A 19,655-nucleotide genomic window follows, 5' to 3' on the forward strand; every position below is an offset into this window, starting at 1 on the left:
AGCCCTTTAGCAGAAATATTGTTTCTTCCGATTTTGGTTGAATTGGAAAAGGCTATGAGTAGATAAATCACCCTTGGGCTTTGGTTTGGACAAGACAGTTACACAATCTCCTGGTTTGATATACTTTATGATACTCCGAAATCTGCAATGAGCTTTCAATATGTAGAAGGGTAGGGAATGGGCTGTTCTGTGTCAAACTGAGACAGGACAGGTTAAAGGGTTAATGACTGTACAGTTGGAAGCTTGCCGTTATAAAGCTGCAGGAGGTTGCTGACCCCACGATCAAAGAGATGTTCCTTGGTCTGAAGCTGTAAACCTTGATTCCCCTCTCCTGGCATCTGTGTGTGTGCAATCATGAACTTTGTGCTTGTTTATGGTGCGTTAAGGGTGTAATCTAGTCATGTGCAGACTGGCCCGGCCCAACTGAAACCATCCCGCCTTCCACATCTGTCCAATTCATTGCCTCCTCCACTCTTTCATCTCTTCATGTGATGACTGAAGTGCCCCTCGCTTTGACCCTTGAGTACGTGGATTGTCACGTACACGGTGGGTTAATTTTACAAGTCCACACTCCTGCCGGGGAGCATCGCCCGCTGGGATCACGTATCAGAAATTTGGTCACATTGCTGAGGGCTTTCAGTTCTATTTGCACTGCAGTCTCCTATATGCTGGTGCGTCCTGTTTGAATTTGGTGGGCCTGGAGATTTGGAGGGGGCTGCTTTTAGCCTGTTGCCTCATTGGTGGATAAATGCTAAATCAGAACACCAAGATCTGTTAGTATCAACAACTTGAAATATTTACAAATTAATGGGAAGGCAAACTTAAAGATTTTTATTAGGCAGGGGTATTAAGGGATATGGAAATAAGGCGGCTAAATGGAGTTAAGATACAGATCAGCCATGATCTCACTGAGGCTCAAGGGGCTGATTGACCTACTCCTGTTCCTATATCATGGCCTAACTTTCGTTCTTGCCCGCCCACCGTGCCAATCTTTTGGCAGATCCGAGGCAGTCAAGGCTGGAAAATTTATGGGGGATGCACTCTGCCATGTCCCCCATCTCCTCCTGCGCTGCCACCACTTCCACCTCCACCCCCCGCCATTTCCATTTTCTTGACCAGGGCAATGAATTGTGCTCCAGCCCCAGTATATTACAAGTATGTGCGAGTCAAGGAATTAATTCCTCCAGTGTACTCCATGGATTTGTCTGCTTTGAACGCTGGTTGCTGGATGTCTGTCGGGACCAGGTGCCCACCTTCCTAAAGTGGACGGAGACCACCCCCCCCCCCCCCCCTGAATTTTTATTTGCAACCAAGGGTCTATGCGAATGCCAGAGGCTGCCTTCGTGCCCACACAACTGCTGGCCTCCACGACCTTCTACAGCAGAGTTCTGTCCCCAAGGGCATGACTCCCTTATCGCACCTCCCAATTGTCCTGCAAGATGAATTTATTCTGTTGATCTCCCCGATAACTCTAACCAGAAGGTGTACAGATTGCACAATCACACTCCCCGTCCGCTGGGAGTGCAAATCGAGAATTCCCTCGGGTGGGCGCGCTACTATTTTTGGTCCGTCGTGGAGTGCGCCCCTATCTTGCCGCTGCGCCCTCTGTTGGTAGGTGGTGCTCCGTGCTGGGAGCCCAATCTCATAAACTTACCTCTGATGGGACGAGAGTAAAAATGTCATCTTCATTCTGTCTCGAGCAGAGCTGGCAACCGATACTGAGGAGGCCATCAGATCCTTGAACTCACGTCTCCTGCGATCCACGGGCTTGGCTTCGCCAGCCAATCCCAGCATCCATATCGCCCTGCGACTGTCAACGGTACACAGTCTGGTCGATGAGCGGAACTACCTACGTAAACTGAAAACCGACCTCCAAAACAAATTGACCAGGTAACCATTCTCCCCCACCAGGCTTCAAACTGCTGGGCTCAGACTGGTATCAAAAATACCCAGGCTTGATCCCTTTCACTTGGCACTTTGGGCTTGTACTTCTGCATACAAAGGGGGAAAGATAGGGAGGGGTGAGAGAGGCCTCTTTAACCAGGATCGTTCAATGCAACTTACATAGAATTTACAGCACAGAAACAGGCCATTCGGCCCAACTGGTCTGTGCCGGTGTTTATGCTCCACACGATCCTCCTCCCTCCCTCCTTCGTCTAACTCTATCAGCATAACCTTCTATTCCTTTTTCCCCTCATGTACTTAACTAGCTTCCCTTTAAAGGCATCTATGTTATTTGCCTCAACTACTCCATATTCTCACCACTCTCTGGGTAAAGAAGTTTCTCCTGAATTCTTTATTGGTTTTCTTAGTGACTATTTTATATATTTATGGCCCCTAGTTTTGGACACTCGCATAAATGGAAACATCTTCTCTACGTCCACCCTATCAAACCCCTTTGTAATTTTAAAGACCTCGGCTTCTCTTTTCTAGAGAAAGGAGCCCCAGCCTGTTCAATCTTTCCTGATAGTTATGTAGCAGGGATAGAAAGAGGGGCCGATTTTCTGTTCCTGGGGCTATTGGCGCAGCAAATACAGGAAGGAGAGCATGTGGAGCCCACCCTATTTTCCGTCCTTCTATCTATTATATGTCGAACTCGAGTTTGGTCGCCAAATTCTGTGCCTGTTATGCAGGTAGGCAGTGCTGTGATGGGGCTTCCTAAGGTGGAAGGTGTGATTTCACACCTATTTTTAAGAAATAAACATACTGTAGTAAGATGTTGAGGGCATCCCCAATAGGTTATAATAGTGCTCCCAATGTGGCACTGCAAAAACACCGCAGAATTCCCCAAAGCCAAGCAATGTAGAGCATTGTAAATTTATTTTGGGAGGAAAACTCACCGAACACACCCCTTTCTGGCCTAAACACTATTGACACCCCTCCCTCCCACTCTTTCCCCCCCCCCCTCCCCCCCACAGCGGAACATGTATTTAAGGACCTTTGATCCACATCTGGCCTCTTTCCCAAACCCCCTCCCCATCTGAACATGTTTTGTTAGGTCAGTGGCTTGCTGCACCCTGGTCTCATCCAACCCTTTCCTTTCTGTCCCCTCTTCTTTCCTACCCTAGTTGCCATCTTACTCCCACAACTTACTCCCACCTCCTTTACTCTGTCCTTCTTTCCTTCTCCCCCTCCCCTCCCTTCTTACTCCCTAGCTCTTCCCTATCCCCTCCTCTCCTCTATCCTCTCCACCCTTCTCACCTCATTCCTCTCCATCCCCTACTCTCTCCCTCTTCTCTCCTTTTTCTCCCTCACTCTCGTCCCCTCCTCTGCCACCTTAGCCCCCCATCCCCCCTCATCCTGCTTGACCTCAATATTGTACTTTTGTCTTGACTCACCATGTGCAACTCCATGGAAGATCAACTAGTTTAAAAATTGAAAGGAGAGGGAGCACAGAAAAACAAGACAAACAGTAAATACATAGGAGATAATAATTCAGTGTGAAACTACAATGAAACCAGGGCTCAAAGTGCTAGAAGTTGTTTTGAATATTGATTGAAATGAGTTTGGGCATTGAGTTAGTTAGTCCACTGCCCTTTCACCTCTGGGACCTGGATTTGAATTCCACCCAGACTGATGGTTGAATTCTGATGGGTGTAAGAGTTTGGGCAGTCCGCATGGTGTTGGCACAAGACTGATTCTAAATTACCACGAGGCTAGTGCCTCCACTGCAGAACACCAGTTCAATGTGAACGTCACTAGAAAGGCTAGCATTTATCATCCATCCCTGGTTGCCCTGAGAAGTTAGCGTGTCACCTTCTTGAACCACTGATAGTAGTTTGCTACAATAGAGCAGCTTGCTAGGCCATTTCAGTGGGCAGTTAAGAGTCAACCACATTGGTGTGGGACATGAATCGCCTATAGACCAGACCAGGTAAGGATGGCAGGTTTCCTTCCCTAAAGGACATTAGTGAAGCAATTGGGTTTTTATGACAATCTGACAGCTTCATGGTCATTTTTACTGATACCAGCTTTTTATTTCCAGATTTTAAAAAACTGAATTCAAATTCTCAAACTTCCATGGTGGGATTTGAACTTGCGTTCTCTTGATTATTAGTCCATTATAGTCCAGTACACTACCACTATACCACCGTACCCATTGATGTTGGACATTGCAGCAGTGGGATGGTTCATTGAATACTTCAGATCATCTCGAGGCTGGCTGATGTGAATCTCATTTGTGTAAAGCAGATGAAGTGGCTTTTAAGATTTCCGCTTAACGACGACAGGAAAGACTAATCAACTTTCACGATTCTCCCCCTTAGCTCTCCAGGAACACATCAAGAGTCTGCACCCTCCACAGGCCTCGTAGCCCTGTACCTACTGGCTCTACGAGCCTCCTGCCAGGACCTGTCCAGCCGGGTCAGTGCACTGTTATATCTGAAAAAGAAACTCCGTGAGGAAAGAAAACATACAAACTGTACGTACTTTCAGTCCTTTCACAGATTTATTGCCTCCTGGAAAAAAAACCTAGAATATTGCGTCCATTGGTGAAGGGATGTTCCTTTAATGCTAGTGTTCAGTTGCCCAGTTATTATGCTTAATATATGGGGAATGCCGCCCACCAGTGAAAGGTATGTGCACTTAGTTTTTCCTGCCTCTTCTGCCTTGATTCCCACCACCCTCCACAAGTCTCTGCTTGCCAATCTCCAACAATGCTGCCTTTGGTTGGCCATGTTAGCATCCCGAGAACGACCCTCCAATTTTCCCCACCCCTTCCAAGAAAACCATCGAGGCCTCTGCCCAGCACCCCATCACACCCCTTCCACCCGACATGTGGCTCAGTTAGGAAGGGAATTGACTCCCACTGCATAGTATTGAATGTTGGTGTGTGTACTAGGAGCCTGTTTATGATGGGACTGTCCCTTTAATATTGATCACAGTATCCTACAACATGTGTATGAAGAATGTTCCTTTTTGAAAAAAAATCACAGGAAATGCTGCGGGTCTGCAGGAAACACTCATTTCCTTAATATAAGTTTAGATTCTTGAACTTTATTACATCCATCAAACCTGTTCTTGTCTGTGACCAATTTTCACTTATTTTATTTCAAAAGCTGGCAGAATTAATCTGCTTGAAGTGAAGAAATACTCTGAGCAATTTTTCAGCTAAATGAAAAATAATTGAATGATATGTGGGATGTTGCTGAGGGCAGTGTGTGTTGTGTGGGCTCTCTCTCTCTCACTGTGTGTGTGTTGTGTGGGCTCTCTCTCGGTCTCTCTCACTGTGTGTGTGAATAAATGTAAGGAATCTTACAACACCAGGTTATAGTCCAACAAATTTATTTTAAAATCACAAGCTTTCGGAGATTATCTCCTTCGTCAGATGATTGAATGAAAAGGTTCTCAAATCGCATATCTTATACGATGTTGGGACAGCATCACACCAATCAAAAGGTGTCGTTGTTATTCAAACAGGCCAGTCACGGAGAACAGCACGTCCCAGTACACTCGATATACATTGTGTCTTTTACACAGGCAGGCAGAAAGAAACTCAAAATGGCAGAGAGAGAGAGAGAGAATTTTAAAAAACATATAAATTTTTTCCCCCTTTTTGCTGGTGGGGTTACGTGTAGCGTGACATGAACCCAAGATCCCGGTTGAGGCCGTCCTCATGGGTGCGGAACTTGGCTATCAACTTCTGCTCGACGATTTTGCGTTGTCGTGTGTCTCGAAGGCCGCCTTGGAGAACGCTTACCTGAAGATCGGTGGCTGAATGTCCTTGACTGCTAAAGTGTTCCCCGACTGGGAGGGAACCCTCCTGTTTGGCGATTGTTGCGCGGTGTCCGTTCATCCGTTGTCGCAGCGTCTGCATGGTCTCGCCAATGTACCATGCTCCGGGACATCCTTTCCTGCAACGTATGAGGTAAACAACGTTGGCCGAGTCACAGGAGTATGAACCATGTACCTGGTGGGTGGTGTCCTCTCGTGTGATGGTGGTATCCGTGTCGATGATCTGGCATGTCTTGCAGAGGTTGCCGTGGCAGGGTTGTGTGGTGTCGTGGACGCTGTTCTCCTGAAAACTGGGTAATTTGCTGCAAACGATGGTCTGTTTGAGGTTGGGTGGCTGTTTAAAGGCGAGCAGTGGAGGCGTGGGGATGGCCTTAGCGAGGTGTTCGTCGTCATCGATGACATGTTGAAGGCTGCGGAGAACATGGTGTAGTTTCTCCGCTCCAGGGAAGTACTGGACGACGAAGGTTACTGTGTGTGTGTTGTGTGGGCTCTCTCTCGGTCTCTCTCACAGTGTGTGTTGTGTGGGCTCTCTCTGTGTCTCTCACTGTGTGTGTGTTGTGTGGGCTCTCTCTCTCTCACTGTGTGTGTGTTGTGTGGGCTCTCTCTGTGTCTCTCACTGTGTGTGTGTTGTGTGGGCTCTCTCTCTCTCACTGTGTGTGTGTTGTGTGGGCTCTCTCTCGGTCTCACAGTGTGTGTTGTGTGGGCTCTCTCGGTGTCTCTCACTGTGTGTGTGTTGTGTGGGCTCTCTCGGTGTCTCTCACTGTGTGTGTGTTGTGTGGGCTCTCTCTGTCTCTCACTGTGTGTGTGTTGTGTGGGCTCTCTCGGTGTCTCTCACTGTGTGTGTGTTGTGTGGGCTCTCTCGGTGTCTCTCACTGTGTGTGTGTTGTGTGGGCTCTCTCTGTCTCTGTCTCTCTGTCTCTGTGTTGTGTGGTCTCTGTCTGTCTGTCTCTCTCTGTCTGTCTGTCTGTCTGTCTCTCTCTCTGTTGTGTGGTCTCTCTCTGTCTCTGTCTCTCTCTGTTGTGTGGTCTCTCTCTGTCTCTCTCTGTGTTGTGTGGTCTCTGGGTCTCTGTCTCTCTGTCTCTCTCTCTCTCTGTGTTGTGTGGTCTCTCTCTGTCTCTGTCTCTCTCTGTGTTGTGTGGTCTCTGGGTCTCTGTCTCTCTGTCTCTCTCTCTCTCTGATGTGGATTATACCCCATCTCTGCCACTAGGTGACACCATTGATCAGTGTGTCACAACTGCTGCCATCTGCTGACGAGCACGAAGTACTGCAAAATCACCCTTGATGTGCTGAAACTGGGCACATTGTGCAGATAAATAACCTACGTTTGTGACACCGGGAGACCTCCCCTGTTCTTCGAATAGTGCCATGGTATTTTTTAACTTACACCTGAGAGGGCTGACGGGAGCCTTGATTTAATTTTTCATCCGAAGATGGCACGTCCAACAGTGCAGCACTCCCTCAGTACTGTACTGGAGTTTCAGCCTAGATTATGTGCTCAAGTCTCTGGAGTGGAACTTGAACCCATAACGATTTGACTCAGAGGTGGGTTTGTTACCACTGAGCCACAGCTGACACTGTGAGATTGGTCTTCACTGCGGTGCTGGGGTGGGCTGGAATACTGCAGGATACAGCTTACATTATCCAACCTGGACCACAATTTTATTCTGCAGATGGCAGCAAAAACAGGACCGGACGTCTCCATGGTCTGTAGGTTATTTCAACAGCTGTGTCTGTTCTTATCCTGGTAAACTCCACCAGCTGGAAGGGCAAGGGAAGCGGGCGCAGAGAATCATCATCACCTGCACGTTCCCCTCCAAGTCACACACCGTCCCAACTTGGACATATATCGGCTGTTCCTTCATCGTCACTGGGTCAAAATCCTGGAACTCCCTACCTAACAGCACTGTGGGAGCACTATCACCACGTGGCCTGTAGGGGTTTAAGAAGGCGGCTCACCACCACCTTCTCAAGTGCAACTGGGGACGAGTAATAAATGCTGGCACTCCAGTGATGCCCGTATCCCGAGAATGAATAAAAAAAAACTTTCCACTCTGCAACCTGCTATTGGGGATTTATACAGAAGTAACCCAGAGCGTCTGCTCTCCTGCCTTTGCGATGGTGCCTCACCTCCACTCAGCACCTCCCCACTGTGAGCTCTCGGGAATCAGTGTGCACACCCACGCGCTGACGTTCAGTGGTGCAGTAGATGTGCAGCAGCACAGCTGTACCCTGCCGAGAGGGACTTCCGTTGCTACCTGTCGCTAACGACCGCAATTGCTGCCTTGCTGGAGTAAAGCGATGGAGGCAAGAGTGCAGTGTTAGTCGGAGCCCCTTCCCGCTGGCTCTGTGGAAATTTACGCAACAAGATTTTTTTTTCTCCTCTGTTTTGGGAGCGCAGAGAAATGGTTGCACTTTGACCTTTCACCTCTGAAGGGCTTTCCTATTTAATTTTATATATTGTATATATATTTTTTTATTTATTCTATCTTCAGGATGTTCATTGGGTAGGAAATTTAGGGAAAGGAAGAAGGACGGCCTGGAGCTGGGAGGTTGGGAGAGGATTCCATTGATTGCAAGTGCGTTTGTTTTGATGGGTAACTGAGTATCCTGTGGTGTTCAAGGGGTTGCTCCTCACCTGGTGAGAGAATGGATGTGGGTTGTTGGACCATCGTTGCATGAGCTGTTTCATGGCCCCTCCCTCAGAGAGTTTTTGGAAGGTTGCTGCTGACACTTGAGTCTACTGGATCGATGGACAGAGGAAGAAGAGATGTGAGCTCAGACCGGCTCAAAAGCAGAAAGTTCTGGTTTTACTAACATGGCTGCTTAAAACACAGCAGCAGTGGACCTGACTGTGAACTTGAACAAAGAAAAGTCTAAACTGCCCATTTATAAAAACTGTAAAATGAGATTAGCAGAGGTTGGGCAGCCTGCGATCCATCCTATATGTAAGAATGTACCAAGTATGGCACTGTGTGCTAGAGCGTGTCATGAGGATGTTATAATGTGTGGTATTGTATGTTAGTGTGTTCTGAGGCTAGATAGCATGTATAGTATTGGGTTTCAGAGCATGAGGGTATTGTAGTGTTGTATGTTAAAGCATGTGTATTAGTGTGTTATCTTGTATGTTGAATAGTGTGAGGGTGTTTCGTGTTTGCTATTGTATATTAGAATATATCATGGTGTTATGGCATGTGTGGTATTGTGTTTTAGAGCATGTTGTCAGGGCAATCCTTAATCAGGCCTGACTGTGCTCAATTATATTTCAGTGTAGGGCCTATCAGAAAGGAACACTTGCAAATCCTGTGCCCTGTTAGTGCCTGTCTCAGGGAATGATTGACTAGAGCTGTTGGTGCTGGTATACTAACCCCTGTTTCACCTTGTGATCACAGACCCTGTCGTCCCTTTGACCAACCACTACCAATACAGCCTGGGCGTGCTGGCACTCTGCGTGAATAATGTGCGGATAGATCACAGCGTCCTGAGGGAACTGAACCCACGTGAGCACCACGGTCACCCGTTCGTTGGTGAGCAGAGCTTCGTTCTTCAATGTGATATTTTTGAAGGCGTAATAATTAACTCTGAAATTTATTCCATTGTCGGCTCCTTCAAAAAATTTAGTGGGTTTTAAAAATAACACTAAGCCATGCAGACCAGATGGTCGCAGGTTTGAGTCCTGATTCGTGCCGAGTTAGCTGATAGTCACCTGAAGTGTTACAACTGGACTTTGTGCCCTAGGATAGGGAGACAGGGTCCCTGCTCCTGATCGCCATCTGGAGATTCCTGCTTGAAAATGCACATGTCGGACCTTCAGGTGAGGAAAAGTTCAGCACCCTCCCATGTCAAATAGAATGAAAGCAATTGTATTTATATAGCGCCTTTCACGACCTCAGGATGTCCCAAATAAAGTACTTTTGAAGTGTCCTCACTGTTATAATGTAGGAAACACAACAGCCAATTTGCCCACAGCAAGCTCCCACAAACAGCAATGTGATAATGACCAGATAATCTGTTTTTAGTGATGTTGGTTGAGGGATAAATATTGGCCAGGACACCGGGGAGAGCTTGAAATGGTGCCGTGGGATCTTTTATGTCCACTTGAGAGGGCAGATGGAGTCTCTTTTTAACATCTCATCCGAAAAACAACACCTCCAACAGTGCAGTACTGGAGAGTCAGCCGAGCATTGTGCACTCAAGTCTCTGGAGTGGGATTTGAACCCACAACCTTCTGACTTAAAGGTGAGCATGCGACCCACTGAGCCACGGCTGACATTACTGATACTCACTGTCCAGCTCGCACATGAAGGAGATTCTCCCGGGTGAGGTGTACTAGGGCCTGGAGAATAATACCTTAGTAAAGGGCAGCACCGTCGGGAGAGGACGGAATAAAAGAAATTCCCTACACTGACTTTTTTTATAATCACCGACTCCGGTTATATTTACTGATGAGCAGCTTCAGTCACTGAATGTAGGGAGCAAAAGGACCTGTGAATGGCTGAGAGCTGCCCCCTGGGATTCAGCATTGAATGGGGTTAGATCCAACACTTCATTCACTAAATGGACATTCGTAGCTGCCATTAGTCACCCATACAAAAAACATGCTTTTATATAATGCCTTATCATACCTTTTCACAAACATCCCAAAATACTTGGGCGGCAATTTTGACTTTGGGCGATAGTGTAGATCGGGCCACCTCGGCTCAGCCGCCCGATACGCATCTCTCCCGATTTTCTTTTCCACTGACTTCAATAGAAATGATAATCGGGAGAGATGTTTAATGGGGAGCTGATCCGTTATCGACCCTTTTAGACTTTGGTCCAGAGTCCAATTACCCCCTTTGTTCACAATCCATTACTTTGAAGTGATGTTATGTAAGTGAATGTGGCAGCCATTTTGTACACAATATGATTCGACAAACATCGAGAGGAACAACCGGCTGATTTATTTTGGGTGGGGTTGGTTGAGGAAGGAATGCTTGCCAGGACATTAGGACATTTGTTCTTCAAATTGTGCCGTGGGTTCTTGAACATCAACCTGAACCACAGGAGCAGGCAAATGGGGCCTTGGTTTAAGGGCACATCTGGAGGACGGCACCACTGACAGTGCAGCACTCCCTCAATACTTCACTGCAGTGTCAGCATGGATTATGCGAGTGGGGCGTGAACTCACAGCCTTGTGACTCGAGTGCTACTAAATGAGCCAAGCTGACACCAATAGGATTACAATGCACAATTGAAGAGGGTTCACTAATTAGCCCAGGATGGGCACAATTTAATTTTCACTCTTATCTCTGAGATGAAATCACTGACAAAGGTGAGGCAGCTTGTTGGTTATTGGTTAAGTGGTTAATGTGGCTGTCTGTTTTAATGGTAGACACGGCAGCAATGGTGGTTTTGGCACTTAAATGTGTGAACGAGTCTAAAGTGCCAAACAGCAGTGAATGGATGTACAGCAAAAATCGAAGAACAGAGGCACAGACTGCAGTGAACAAACTGATGAGACAGATACGGAGGGGGCAGAACGACAACATGTGGAACATTTACAGCACATCGGTGGCATTGCAGGTATCGTCTTAAAAGGCTCTGACCTCCTTTCGTGACATGCAAGAGGTCAGAGGTCACACAAATCCAGTAGTAGAAAGATAATGGTGCAGGATCTGTGGCCTGTCTAGATTAACCTACCGACTACTGAGGTCACGAATATCATTCTCTGTGACAGTGACCATGGTGCGTTATCCCTCCTTGTCTTCTCTGCCGCATTCAACTCAATTCAACCACACCATCTTCTTCCAGCGCCTCTCTCTTCCATGGTTCAACTCTGGGATTGTCCTCACTTGGTTTCACTTTTGCCGATCTGCTTGTAATCCGAGCATCTCAACCAACGGCTTCTCTTCCCACCCTGACACGGTCACTTCGGGAGTCCCCCGAGATTCATCCTTGGCCCCCACCTTTTCCTCATTTATATGTTGTCCCTTGGTGACATCAACCACAGACATGGGGTCAGCTTCCACGTGTACGTTGATGACACCCAGCTCTACCTCACCCTACCTTCTCTCTTCACTGCCCCTGTGCTGTAAGACGGCTCGTCTGACATCCAGTCTTGGATGAGCTGCTTGTGCCTCCAGCTGAATGTTGGGAAGGCCACAACTGTTTGCCCCCTGCATAAATTCCGAACCCTCACTGCCGACTCCAGGCACCTCCCCGGCCATTGTCTCAGGCTGAACCAGACTATTTGCAACGCCCGCCTGCTATCCTGAGCTGAGCTTCTGACTCCGTATCCTCTCCATCGCAGCAGCTCATCCAAAGCTCTTCTGTCCACATCCTATCCCACACCAAGTCCCACTTGCCCATCACCCCTGCCTGTCCTCACTACTTTCATTTTCTCTCAGTTCCCCAATATCTTATTTAAAATTCTCAACCTACGTGTTTAAATCCTCCCATGGATTCATCCCTTCCTATCTCTGTAACTTCTTTCAGGCTCCAAACCCTTTCCACCTCATCAAACTCTCCATTCCCCTGACTGTCCCCACCCCCCACTTTCACCCCACCATTGACGGCCGTGCCTTCAGCCACCTAGGTCCCACACTCTACAATTCCCTCCTATATCTGTCTGTTTCTTCATCTTCCTCTCCTCCTTAGAACCCACCTCTTTGACCGTGTTTTTCTGGTCACCCGACCTAATACTTCCATCTTTGGCTTGGCATCCATTTTTTGCTTATTGCTCTGTGAAGCGCCTTGGGACATTTCTCTATGTCAGAGGTGCTATATAAGTGCAAGTTGTTGTTGAATTGTTTGCCAACCCTACTCCAGAAATCAGTATTCGACGCTGGTGTCCATCTGAGATGTGGATTAGACTCCATCCCAAATGGTATCTTCCATATCACTCTCTACTGTGTACGTTCTAAATACCCCATTGTTCCCCAGTGTTTGGGCAATTGCAGGATTAGGTTGAGCTCGATGGGCGGAAAGGCCTTTGTCATCTTTACTTATCTTTATATATACTATGTTTCCCAACATTCCCCTATTTGTATCCACTATATCCTGCTTCTAAGGGATAGGAGTCCGTCCGATTTCAAAATCAGATTTATTTTTAATATCTTTATTTATGGGGTTTTACATAGAATTTCATAGAATTTACAGCACAGAAACAGGCAATTTGGCCCAACTGGTCCATGCCAGTGTTTATGCTCCACATGAGCCTCCTCCCACTTTACTTCATCTAACCCTATCAGCATAACCTCTATTACTTTCTCCCTCATGTACTTATCTAGCTTCCCCTTAAATGCATCTATTCTATTTGCCTCAACTACTCCTTGGTGTAGCAAATTCCACATTCTCACCACTTTGAGCAAATAAGTTTCTCCTGAATTCTTTATTGGATTTATTAATGATTATCTTATATTTATATTTATGGCCTCCAGTTTTGGATCCCCCCACAAGTAGAAACGTCTTCTCTTTGTCTACTCTATCGAACCCCTTCATAATTTTAAAGACCTCTATTAGCTCTATTTTGTTAATCACTTTAAGTAGCTCACTGCAGCAGCCGTGCTGGGTAGAATAGACGAGCATCACCAGGCGATATCCATGAACGTTAAGGTTCTGTTGCAAACTGAGTCTGCAAGTGAAGTCACAAGGCAAGGAGGAGCGCCGAGGGTACGTCAGTAAGTGTTTAGTTCATTGGTCAGTGTTTTTTAGTGGTTAGTTTTTTAGTGTCAGATAAACAGCGAAGTGCCTTAGAGATAAACAGACAGTTTAAATAACTGTTAGCTAACGTGACAGGACAGCTGGGGCCTGTCGCATGCACATCCTGTGCCAAGTGGGAACTCCAGAACACTTTTTGTGTGTCCTGGAAAACCACGTGTGCAGGAAGTGCCGCCAACTGCTCGAGCTCAAGCTCAGAGTTTCTGAGCTTGAGGGGCAGCTGGCGTCACTACAGTGCTGAGAGTTTCATGGATAGCCTGTTTCAGGAGGTGGTCACCCCGATGCTACAGAGAGTTCAAGCAGAGAGGGAGTGGGTGACCACCAGACAGACTAGGAGGAACAGGCAGGCAGTGCAGGAGTCCCCTGGGAGTGTGGCACTCTCAAACCGGTATTTAGCATTGAAGGGTATTGAGGGTATTTTTTTTTTATTCGTTCACGGGATGTGGGCATCGCTGGCGAGGCCGGCATTTATTGCCCATCCCTAATTGCCCTTGAGAAGGTGGTGGTGAGCCGCCTTCTTGAACCACTGCAGTCCGTGTGGTGACGGTTCTCCAACAGTGCTGTTAGGAAGGGAGTTCCAGGATTTTGACCCAGCGACAATGAAGGAACGGCAATATATTTCCAAGTCGGGATGGTGTGTGACTTGGGGGGGAACGTGCAGGTGGTGTTGTTCCCACGCGCCTGCTGCTCTTGTCCTTCTAGGTGGTAGAGGTCGTGGGTTTGGGAGGTGCTGTGGAAGAAGCCTTGGCGAGTTGCTGCAGTGCATCCTGTGGATGGTGCACACTGCAGCCACAGTGCGCCGGTGGTGAAGGGAGTGAATGTTTAGGGTGGTGGATGGAGTGCCAATCAAGCGGGCAGCTTTATCTTGGGTGTTGTTGGAGCTGCACTCATCCAAGCAAGTGGAGAGTATTCCATCACACTCCTGACTTGTGCCTTGTAGATGGTGGAAAGGCTTTGGGGAGTCAGGAGGTGAGTCACTCGCCGCAGAATACCCAGCCTCTGACCTGCTCTTGTAGCCACAGTATTTATATGGCTGGTCCAGTTAAGTTTCTGGTCATCTTGGGGGAGTGCAGTCAGGAGCAAATCCACGGCACCGTGGGAGACTCGGCTGCACAGGGGGAGCAAAAGAAATGCAGTTGTTATAGGAGATTCGATAGTCAGGGGGATGGACAGGCGTTTCTGCAACTTCCGATGTGAGTCCCGCATGGTGTGTTGCCTCCCTGGTGCCAGGGTAAAGGACGTCACTGAGAGGGTGCAGAACATCTTGGGGTGGGGAGGGGAAGGGGAACAGCCTGAAGTCATGGTCCATGTAGGAACTAATGACATAGGAAGGAAAAGGGTCGAGGTCCTTTAGTCAGAGTTTCAGGAGCTAGGGAGGAAGTTGAGAATCAGGACCTCAAAGGTGATAATCTCTGGATTACTCCCAGTGTCACGCACTAGTGAGTATAGGAATATTAGGATAAGCGGTTAATGTGTGGCTGGAGCAATGGTGCAGGAGGGAGGGCTTCAGATTCCTGGGACATTGGGACCAGTTCGGGGGCACGAGGCATCTGTTCAAGACGGACGGGTTGCACCTCAACAGAGCTGGGACCAATGTCCTTGCGGGGAGGTTAACTAGTGCTGTGGGGGGAGGGTTTAAACTAATTTGGCATTGGGATGGGCACCAGGATGAAACACTAGAGAGGAGAAACGAGGTGCTCAGAGGACTGGAAGGGACAAATAGCACTCGAGTAAAGAATAGTTCAGAAACAGGAGGGATCGGACAGGGGACAAATGCGAGGCGGTCTATGAGATTGGAGTGCGCATGTGTAAATGCACATAGGTGGTAAATAAGTGAGCTGCAGGCTCAATTTGCCACATGGGACTATGATATTGTGGCAATAACAGAGACCTGGCTCAAAGAATGTAGAATTGGGTTCTTAATTTGGCTACAAGATATTCAGGAAAGATAGGATAGGAAAGGAAAGAGAAGAGGAGGGGGAGGTGGTGGCAGTATTGATCAAAGAAACTGTTATAGCACTGGAAAAGGATGATGTTATTGAGGGATCAAAGATAAAATCTATTTGGTTAGAATTAAGGAACAATAGAGGAGCTATTATGCTACTGGGTGGATACTGTAGGTCACCAAATAGTGGGAAGGCAATAGAGGAGCAAATTTTCAGGCAAATTACAGAAAGATGCAAGAACTATAGAGTGGTGATAATGCGCGACTTCATTTATCCCAATATAGACTGTGATAGTAACGGTGTTAAGGGCAAAGAGGGGGAAGAATTCCTGAAATGTGTTCGAGAACTTTCTGGAACAGTGTGTTTCCAGCCCAACCAGGAAGGAAACATATCTAGTTCTGGGGAATGAGGTGGGTCGAGTGGAGCATGTTTCAGTGGGGGAGCAGTTGGGGAACAGTGATCATAATATCAGGTTTAGTGTAGTTATGGAAAAGGACAAGGAACAATCAAATGTGAAAATGCTTAACTGGAGGAGGGTAGATTTCAGTGAGTTAAAAAGGGAGCTTGCTCAGGTGGATTGGAATCAAAAATTATTGGGTAAAACATTAATTGAACAATGGGAGGCCTTCAAGGAGGAGTTGGTTCGGGTACAGAGTAGACACATCGCTACAAGGGGGAAAGGAGCCAGAGCTCTCTGGATGACTAAAGATATAGAGATTAAAATGAAACAGAAAAAGGAGGCTCATGACAAATGTAAGGTTCCTAATACTGTAGAGAACCAGGCTGAATACAGAAAGTACAGAGGAGATCTAACAAAGAGAATAAGAGAGAGTATGAGAATAGATTAGCGGCTAACATAAAAGGGAACCCAAAGTCTTTTATAAACATATAAATAGTAAAAGGGTAGTCAAAGGAAGTGTGGGACCGATTAGGGGCAAAAAAGGAGCTCATCTTGTGGAGGCAGAGGGTTTGGCTGAGGCACTAAATGAATACTTTGCATCCTTCTTCACTAGAGAAGAGGATGCTGCCATTGTAGCAGTAAAGGAGGGGGTAGTAGCGATATTGAATAGGATAAAAATAGATAAGAGGAGGTGTTTAAAAGATTGGCAATACTCAAAGTAGAAGTTGTTACCCGGTCCAGATGGGATAGAAAGATAGGAACAGGAGTAGGCCATTCAGCCCCTCAAGCCTGTTCTGCCATTCAGTGAGATCATGGCTGATCTATGACCTAACTCCATATAACCGCTGTAGGCCCATATCCCTTAATACGTTTGGTTAACAAAAGTCTATCAATCTCAGATTTAAAATTAACAATTGAACTAGCATCAACTGCCGTTTGCAGAAGAGAGTTCCAAACTTCTACCACCCTTTGTGTGTAGAAGCGTTTCCTAATTTCACTCCTGAAAGATCTGGCTCTAATTTTTAGGCTATGTCCCCTAGTCCTAGACTCCTCAACCAGCAGAAATAGTTTCTCTCTATCTACCCTATCAGTTCCCCTTAATATCTTGAAAACTTCGATCAAATCATCCCTTAATCTTCTAAATTCCAGGGAATACAACCTTAGTTTGTGTAATCGCTCTTCGTAATTTAACCCTTGGAGTCCAGGTGTCGTTCTAGTAAATCCACTCTGCACTCCCTCCAAGGCCAATATATCTTTCCTAAGCTGCGGTGCCCAGAACTGAACGCAGTACTCCAGGTGTGGGTTAACCAGGGCTTTGTATAGCTGTAGCATAACTTCCACCCCATCCTAGTTTTGGATGCTGGTCCAAGTTCAGTGTTATTACAAGTGTTGATAAAACATTGTGTATTCTATTGTTTTATGAACTGAGAAGATGTGGGTTAAATATTGTAAACTAATTAAATCTGCTCTGTTGATCTTTTGCTACTGTTTAATTGCTACTTTTAACAAACCTGATACATTGATTATGGCCTAAGTCACGTGGGCTGATTAGAGTGGTATTTTACTGTTACCCAAAGGAGGGCATGAGTATTGGTTGCCATCTCTGGTTGGCAATATTCCTGGAGGTATCATCACATGACCTCCTGCCTCCAACCGCCCTGCCCCCGCACTCCTGCCATTGGTCGCCCAACGCATCCATCCTCGTGGCACACCGCCTTCCCACGGCCAATAGGAAAGTGAATAGACTCTTCTTACCCGATTGGATGATTCTTCACTGTCAGTCAAGTAGTCTTTTTTCCCATTTCAGATATTTTTATAATTAATAACCAAAGTGTTCAAAGAAAATATTTTTCAAAACTCAATTTTTTTTAAAGCTCCTATGATTTTTCTCCTGGGTGTTGCTCGCAGCAGTGTCCTGGATATTAGTCTTTAATCCTTGGAGACTCCAGGGCAACCCAGGAGGGTTGGGAACCCTAGTCACGAGAGGGCTCATGTCATTGCCAGCGATCAATGCACAGTAACAAGTTACTGTTACTCTCTGGGCAATACTACTGTGCCAGATATTCGGGGGGGGTAACGTCAAACTTTGGTTCATGTGGAGTGATGGCTTGCTTTCAGGACTGGTCCTTGACATTGAGGAAGAGAAAAATTCTGGAGGTCCCAAAAATTGTAACCCTGCTGTTCCCGTTTGTGTTCTTTATACCCTCTATTCCCCAGTGTGTGCTGTCTATATCCTACTGTTCTTCTGTGCAATCCCTACACCCCACTGTTCCCAGTGTGTTTCCTCTGAATACCGGCTGTAACCCAGTGCGTACCCTCCCATGTAAATTATACGAGTGACATTGACACTGAGCGTTAATAATCTGTTACTTTTAGGCTCTGTTAGCCGTGGGCGAGATGGAAAGATGGTCGGAAGGACAAAAGAAACTCCTGCATGCTGCCCAAGGGGGAGCCTTTGATAATCCAATGGCGCTGTCTCAACTATTACCTGTCCTGTACCAAAAAACCTACCTGGATATTGGCAAAATGGACTGCAACAATGAGACTGGTAAGCAAAGGATGGGATCTTACTAGGATACCCCATTGCTCGGCTGGTAAGGAAGAAGGGTAAATCACTAGGGTGCCATGTTGCTCAGCATGTTGCCAAGATAACATGTTACTTGGACTTTAAGGAAAGCAGCTGGAGGAGTGATTCTCCCCCTTTACTCCCACAGAGTAGGGTTTGGCCTCCATGTCTCTCTTCCTAATGATGACAGAAGCAAGACCAGGAACTACCAGTGTCAGCAAAATGCCTGCAAGTCCAAATGTGACTTCTGTGTGGCACCAGTAAATAGCTTCCAATTCTATAAGACAACCTGAGTAACTGTCTGCTTCTTTTGTGTTGAACAGATGGCCTGAAGTGGTCGGGCTCAGGACGGGTGCCCATTGATCAGGGGACTGAGCCTAAGTCGAACCAACAGGCAAGCTATGTTCATCTCGCTGTGAAGTACATTAACGACACTCTCATTTACACAACTAAAGTGCCACTACGCGATCGGATGTCTCTCCTTGACGTACTGAAAGAAGCAAAAAAAAATGATCTGAATTTCAAGTAAGATTATAATTTCTTGTGTATTTCAGAATGTGGGGCGGAAGCCCTGTTACTCTGTCACTTTGGATCTTAAAGTGACTAATATAATCAGCCTAAGAACACTGGGGGATGGTAGCATATATAGAGAATACACACTAGGGAACAGCTGGGTAGGTATATATACATATATGGGGAACAGAATAATTAGACAATACACTGTTGGAAACAGTGGGGTATATAGAGGATACATATTGGGAATCAGTGGGGTATATAGAGGATACATATTGGGAATCAGTGGGGTATATAGAGGATACATATTGGGAATCAGTGGGGTATATAGAGGATACATATTGGGAATCAGTGGGGTATATAGAGGATACATATTGGGAATCAGTGGGGTATATAGAGGATACATATTGGGAATCAGTGGGGTATATAGAGGATACATATTGGGAATCAGTGGGGTATATAGAGGATACATATTGGGAATCAGTGGGGTATATAGAGGATACATATTGGGAATCAGTGGGGTATATAGAGGATACATATTGGGAAACAGTGGGATACAGCAAAGGCTATGGGCCCTGACAACATCCCAGCTGTAGTGCTGAAGACTTGTGCTCCAGAACTAGCTGCGCCTCTAGCCAAGCTGTTCCAGTACAGCTACAACACTGGCATCCACCCGACAATGTGGAAAATTGCCCAGGTATGTCCTGTCCACAAAAAGCAGGACAAATCCAATCCGGCCAATTACCGCCCCATCAGTCTACTCTCAATCATCAGCAAAGTGATGGAGGGTGTCGTCGAC

At 46.6% G+C, this 19,655-nt stretch overlaps 1 protein-coding gene across 2 annotated transcripts in view; it reads left to right on the top strand.

Moving 5' to 3' along the window:
* The window catches only part of LOC137342017 (transcobalamin-2-like), a 38,309-nt gene that overhangs the window by 7,183 nt on the left and 11,471 nt on the right, over positions 1-19,655 (top strand). For both annotated transcript variants that reach the window (XM_068005610.1, XM_068005611.1), the window contains exons 4-9: positions 1,704-1,890; positions 4,266-4,420; positions 9,123-9,257; positions 11,105-11,295; positions 18,154-18,325; positions 18,667-18,868. In XM_068005610.1, the coding sequence (XP_067861711.1) occupies positions 1,704-1,890; positions 4,266-4,420; positions 9,123-9,257; positions 11,105-11,295; positions 18,154-18,325; positions 18,667-18,868 (1,042 nt within the window). The remainder of the gene's footprint in view (positions 1-1,703; positions 1,891-4,265; positions 4,421-9,122; positions 9,258-11,104; positions 11,296-18,153; positions 18,326-18,666; positions 18,869-19,655) is intronic.

The sequence above is a fragment of the Heptranchias perlo genome, chromosome 25, assembly GCF_035084215.1.
Source record: "Heptranchias perlo isolate sHepPer1 chromosome 25, sHepPer1.hap1, whole genome shotgun sequence".
Taxonomy (NCBI): Eukaryota; Metazoa; Chordata; class Chondrichthyes; order Hexanchiformes; family Hexanchidae; genus Heptranchias; species Heptranchias perlo.